The 6,000-nt window shown below is 38.1% G+C and overlaps 1 protein-coding gene across 2 annotated transcripts in view; it reads right to left on the bottom strand.

Moving 5' to 3' along the window:
* Positions 1 to 2,141: 2,141 nt before the first annotated feature.
* The window catches only part of rab41 (RAB41, member RAS oncogene family), a 41,858-nt gene continuing 37,999 nt past the window's right edge, over positions 2,142 to 6,000 (bottom strand). For both annotated transcript variants that reach the window (XM_041194786.1, XM_041194789.1), the window contains exon 8: positions 2,142 to 5,273. In XM_041194786.1, the coding sequence (XP_041050720.1) occupies positions 5,209 to 5,273 (65 nt within the window). In that variant the 3' untranslated portion in view covers positions 2,142 to 5,208. The remainder of the gene's footprint in view (positions 5,274 to 6,000) is intronic.

Genomic DNA, 6,000 nt, shown 5'->3' with positions numbered 1-6,000 from the left:
GACCTCTATGAGGTCACCCCTCTGCTTTCTTTTTCATGGTACACCCTGAGCCTGACACCATGATGACAAAACACCATGTGGGTCTCGCCATTCTGCTTATAAACAATGTTTCTGCCACCTTAATTACTGAATCCCCTGCAACTCCTCATCACACTTCTCTTCTCCTCCCTCTTTGGGCAGCCTCCTGATCCTCATGTTGGCTGTCCTTCCGACAGTCTTTATCCTCATATTTACAGGAAGCAAGTGCATCATTAGTACCTGTTGGATAGGATCAGTTTCTACGGTTCCTTGTTCTCTACCTCACCTAGGCTACCCTTACTATGTACACTACTGGTCACACCAGCCCAATTCTGAACCTGAACCTCTGCAAGCTGTGACCAAAGTCTGGGGCAAATTGATCAGATACTGCTCCCACTCCTTTGGGAGGCTCCAATTCACATTCTAGTTCATTTACCCTGAGCCAGAGAGATTCAAAAAAGAGACATCTACTGGACATGTTTGCCTGGTACAGTCTCACTGTACACAAACACACGCAAACTGTGGCTCAGACACACAACATTCACTGTCATATCTTAGTTTAAATTATTTATATTTTGTGTACTTTAGTTTATTGCAAGGTTTTTTTTCTAACTTGCATTAAACACCGATCAAAAATTTTAATTACTTAATACCTCAAACTTACTTAAACTATACAAGTATTAGAGGCACAAAAAGCACATTCTTCTGTACCAAATTCCCAACTTTTTCACTCTATTCCTCCTGCATTCTTTTCACAACCACTCTGTGCATTGATGCTGCTTACTGTATAAATCTTTTTGAGCTACAACCAAATTACAAGTGCTAACTCGGATTCCTGTACACAGTAATAGCACTTACTTGATCGCTTACAGCTAACAGTTAACTAACAGCGCTATTGAGTAGCTTGCAGGTTCAAATGTTTTAAATTCAAAATGTTAAACTAAATTTCCAATTTGAGAAATACTCACTTACACTGAAGGGAATTCGATCTCACCAAATTCTTGACTTTTGCACACTATTCACACTGCATTCTTACTCTGTGCAACCACATTAATTTTAGCGATTCACATCCTTGTGTACTTTTGTCTATAGTACCTGAACTTTTCCGTTACAATTCCTATGTTCATTTTTATAACTGAAGCTCATCATTTTGGCATCCTGGTCACTGTGCCCCCACAATTCTCTGAAAATTTCATTGACTGATCAAATCTTACAGTGAGGAGGCCATTCAGCCCATCTTGCCTGTGCGAGCTCTTTGAAAGAGTTATCCAATTAGGCCCGTTCCCCTGCTTTGTCCATACCCTACAAATTTTTCGTGTGTGTGTGTGTGTGTATATATATATATATATATATATATATAAAAACACACACACACATCCCTCTCTCCTTCTTTGCTTATTCTTTGTGATTCCCTTTCTTAGATCACATCACAATACAGTTGTGTAACTTTCTTAGAAACTTTGAGAAAGAATTTAGGGAGTTTGAAGTATTTACTTCTCATGAAAAAACCCAGCCACCAAACTTTCTTTTAATGAAAACAAGCATGTCAGGGTAAGCCCAGCGATTTTATAGAAATACCTGTGAGCAAATGAAATTGATTTTTCATCTGCCATTTTTACCGTAATATCCAATTATGGGCAAATTTGAAAATTCAAGGAAATTACATATTGAACATTAACATACTTAATTTATCTATTGAATTGACAATTGCAACTTTTAATGATGTGGCACTGTGGCCTGAATTTTGCAGTTATAATGCCATGGATTGTTATTTTTATCCAATGCTGGATTGTGCAGTATGAGCATAAGCAATGTACCCAAGCTCTGGAGTTTGAAAAAAGTCCATGTGTTATTCAAGAGGTTACATTTGTAGGTCCTCTAATACAGTGGATGCTGCCAATTCAAGTGCAATGTTAGGGAATGGAATTGACAGATGAGCTGTGTGTTATAAGCATTTTCTGCTTAAATTTCAGATTTCTGACATTTGCAATTTTGTTCTTTTGGGTCTGATCCAAGGGTATTCAGTGGAATCCAGAGGGCACAAGCACTCGACACTGAACTTGACTCACTTTCACTTTGGCACTCAGATGAATACACACACAACAAACCTATTACAAACTGGCTAAGTGGTGAAATGGCTCATTTTATTGTGTGTAATACAAGGAAGTGACTTTACAACAGGAGGTGGTACCTTAACACAAATATTCTAATAACTAGCTGTAATGAGACCATTTTAGTGATGGAAACATGAAGACAAATATTTTCTTTATTAAATAATTAATGTGTTAGTGAACGGTTTGGGTGACAGGATATTTATCTTTGCAAAAGACTTTAGACACAGGTACACAGGCTGAACTAATCTAAGTTGATAAAGGGTATAAACTTCAGTATAGGCAAGTGGATTAGTGTCTTACTGCCTTTCCAAAGATGTTAATCTAATAAATGCATACACAGACATGAGAACATTACAACTGTCAAGTATTTACAACAAAAAGACAACTTTTTTAAAATATTCAAAAAAAAAAACACACCACTGATGGAGGAGGCCCCAGCACTTGTCTGCAAATATTTCCATTGTAATAGACTGTTTTTGAATTATTCAAGAGAGTATCCTTCATTACTGGCCTCCACAGGCTGCATTAAAATACCAATAATTATTGTAATCACAAACAGGAAAGCCACACTTGGTTATCAGTTACAACTTCAACCTTGCACACACACATCCTCAAATGAAGCTGATTAGACATGGCAAGTTCAAATGAAGTATTTCACTAAGCAACAAACTTGACCCCCTCACTCATGTTGCTATCCTTCTGAACAAAGGTAAATTGTTTATTTTAAAAGTGTGATTAGAAATGCAGGGCATGTTTCAAGTGAGCCACAGTGAATTCCTGCTTGATTTATTGTGATTGCTGTTGTTTCTCAGAGGACCTAGTCAGAATGTCTGAACACAGCACATCACTTCTTCTAGAAACGTACAGACCAGCTATTTATGCTCAGTTTTTCCCATTCTAGTCAAATCCCAAATGGGAAAAAATACGATGTGTTTTGGAATCAAATAACCCTGCATTAATCATCAGTTCCATTAAATATAATAGGCTCTTCCAAAAAGATACAGCAATAGCACATACTCAAATTATTGATACAAAAAAGTATACTGCTGGATATAAAGAGTTAATTTTAAGTCTGCTGATGAGTTAGCACCAACCATCACGTTTATTTTAATACCTCCCCATTTGGTTGAAGTTTCACACTAAACAGCTGTTTAAATGAACACAAACAACATTGCCCAGAGAATGCTTAATCTGCATTTCTGGGTACGTCTCTGGTACAAAAATGCTACCTTAAGCTTTACAAATCAGTAGTAACACAGCAAATCAATGTGCTTATGTAATTATGCACAACATCACATGAACATTTTAATCTAGCAGGATAAGGTCACATCAAAATTTACAGCAATTTTATAGCCAATAATTGTGGTTTAAGATGTCAGTTCAAAATTGTACATACACCAAAAAGCTGTTCCCAACAAATTCATTTAAGATTTTATGTATTCCATTAAAACAAAGGATTCGCATAAATATGATGCTGTGAATTGAGTTTGCTAATGATGGAATTGAGCTCGCTAATGGACAGAGATTTCAGGTGCTCGTGCAGCAACAACAACAAGCTTCAACCCCTACTAAATCCAAAGCACCAGTTACACTTTGCAGCCTTTTTGTTATCGCAAGTACAAACACTGTACAGAGCTGCACAATACCCAGAGACTTTGAAAACTAATTAACTGTGGCTCACCTGCAGGACAGTTTCCGTAAACTGCTCGCTCACGAAGGAGTCTGGTGCAATAAGCTGTAACTACTACTAACACAAACTCGGTTTAGTCAAGAGTTCTGGGACTGCAACTTCCTTTGAACTATAGCAAAATTATTCAGAAACACTCAACTTAGTCTGAAACATTAAGCAATGTGGCTAAATGTACAAAATTGCCATCAAGCATTTTCCGGTTACATGGACACCCTGACCCATGAATAAAATTCTAATGTACCTCTCCACAGTGGGCCAAACCAAAAGGTATTTCTAGGAATTTAGTGCTGTTTATTAAGAGTTTCCAGAAAATGACTATTACTTTTCTCGTGACAATCTGAAAAGGGACAGCATTTTACAGTTAGAATAACTTAGAAAAACACAGAATGTAAAAGCACCAATTCATGTTGAACCTGAAACCTGCGGGGACCATTTGAAAGGGCTACTCTTCACTAGGATATTGGCCAAATAGATTCAGTAAACAGCAACCATCAAAACATCACACTGTACTTATCAGCCATCACATCCTGCACCACAATTTAAATTACAAAGCATGATTGAATTATTTCATGGGTACTGAAGTTGGATGCTGTCTATTTGTGCAATGCCATAATCACCATCTACTTGCAAAGGAGGCTCTGAGGGACTACGCAGAAGAAAATATTCAGATGCTTTCCCCAATGATAATCAACTGACTTCCAATTTTAAATAAACAGATATTATGCCACTGCACTTGCTCTCTTTCAATTGAACTCCACGCGGTTGTGCACATGAGCTGAGACACACATCCAGAGATAGCAAAAGAAATGCAGCTTTACTGGCTTTCAATAGTAGAAAATCAATTCTGTTCTAGCACCACATAGTAGCAAGAAGGTTGCTTCACCTCATCAAAGATCACCCAAGGCAACACATTAAGACATTACTCAGAGATATCAGGAGTCTCACTGGATATATTGGTGCTTCCTCTCCTTTCCACCATAAAAAGTCACTCTGGTCAAAGCAGCATCAGCACCTCAGCTCATACACCTCATAATAGACAATTTTTCCTTTTTTTGAAAACCTGATACAGCAACATCTTTGCATATTCACACAAACATTTTACATCGTGCACACATTTCTGTACAATGTAGAGGACTGCATCGCTCAGTGTTAGAGTGCAATACATAACATAATTAAATCAAACTTGCTCTCTGATCTTAAATAAACCATGCAGCTGAAGGAAATGAAATTGAATTTTCTGAATGAAGAAGCTCCTGGTGTGATTACAGCAGCACGTTCACACATTACCAAGCCAGCAAACCACCAAGAAGTTGCAAGGTGGCTAGTCAATGACTGTAATGCAATTGGTGATGCTGGCCAATAGGGAACAGTTTGATTGTGCCAGTATTAGCAGGAGCAGCCACCCTCGTTGATTGGTGGTTCTGGTGGTTTTTCCAGCTTGATATCAATCACTGTGTAAATGGAGTTAAGGGAATTTCACCTTTTTGTAATAAAAAGACTTGCATTTATATAGCACCTTTCACAACATCTCAAAGTGCTTTACAACCAATGAAGTACTTTTGAAGTGTAGTCACTATTCGTACGAAAGGCAGCAGCCAACCTGTGCACAAGCTCCCACAAACAGCCATCTAATAATGACCAAATTATGTTTTTGTCATGTTGACTGAGGGTTAAACATTGGCCAGGACACAGGGTAACTCCCCTGCTTTGTTGAATATTGCCAAATGATCTTTTGCATTCACCCAAGAGGATAGACGGGGCCCTCGGTTTAAAGTTTCATCCAAAAGATGGGATCTCTGGTGGTGAGGCATTCCTTCAGTACTGCACTGGAGTATCTACTTTAATTTTTTATGCTCAAGTCCTGGAGTGGGGCTGAACCAACAACAATCTGATTCAGAGGCAAGAATGCGACCAACTGAGCCACAGTTGGCACCATGCAGTGTACATCTACACAAATGAAACTGTACTACGTTAGATTCAAGAGATGCATTTTAAACTTAGACTTGGATACAAAGCACCACCATTTCAATTAATGGCATAGATCCAAACAAGTTCAGCTAATACTGATCCATTAGCATGGTTTACCTCTATAATGGCACTCAATTGGATAGAAAACTTGTCTGTTTCAAATCTGTCTGCTCACCCATTAGTCTGTGCTGGTTGACCCACACTGGATCA

This window comes from Carcharodon carcharias, chromosome 9, assembly GCF_017639515.1.
Source record: "Carcharodon carcharias isolate sCarCar2 chromosome 9, sCarCar2.pri, whole genome shotgun sequence".
Taxonomy (NCBI): Eukaryota; Metazoa; Chordata; class Chondrichthyes; order Lamniformes; family Lamnidae; genus Carcharodon; species Carcharodon carcharias.
Note: the sequence above shows the minus strand (reverse complement) of the source record. Positions and strands in the feature narration are given on the sequence as shown.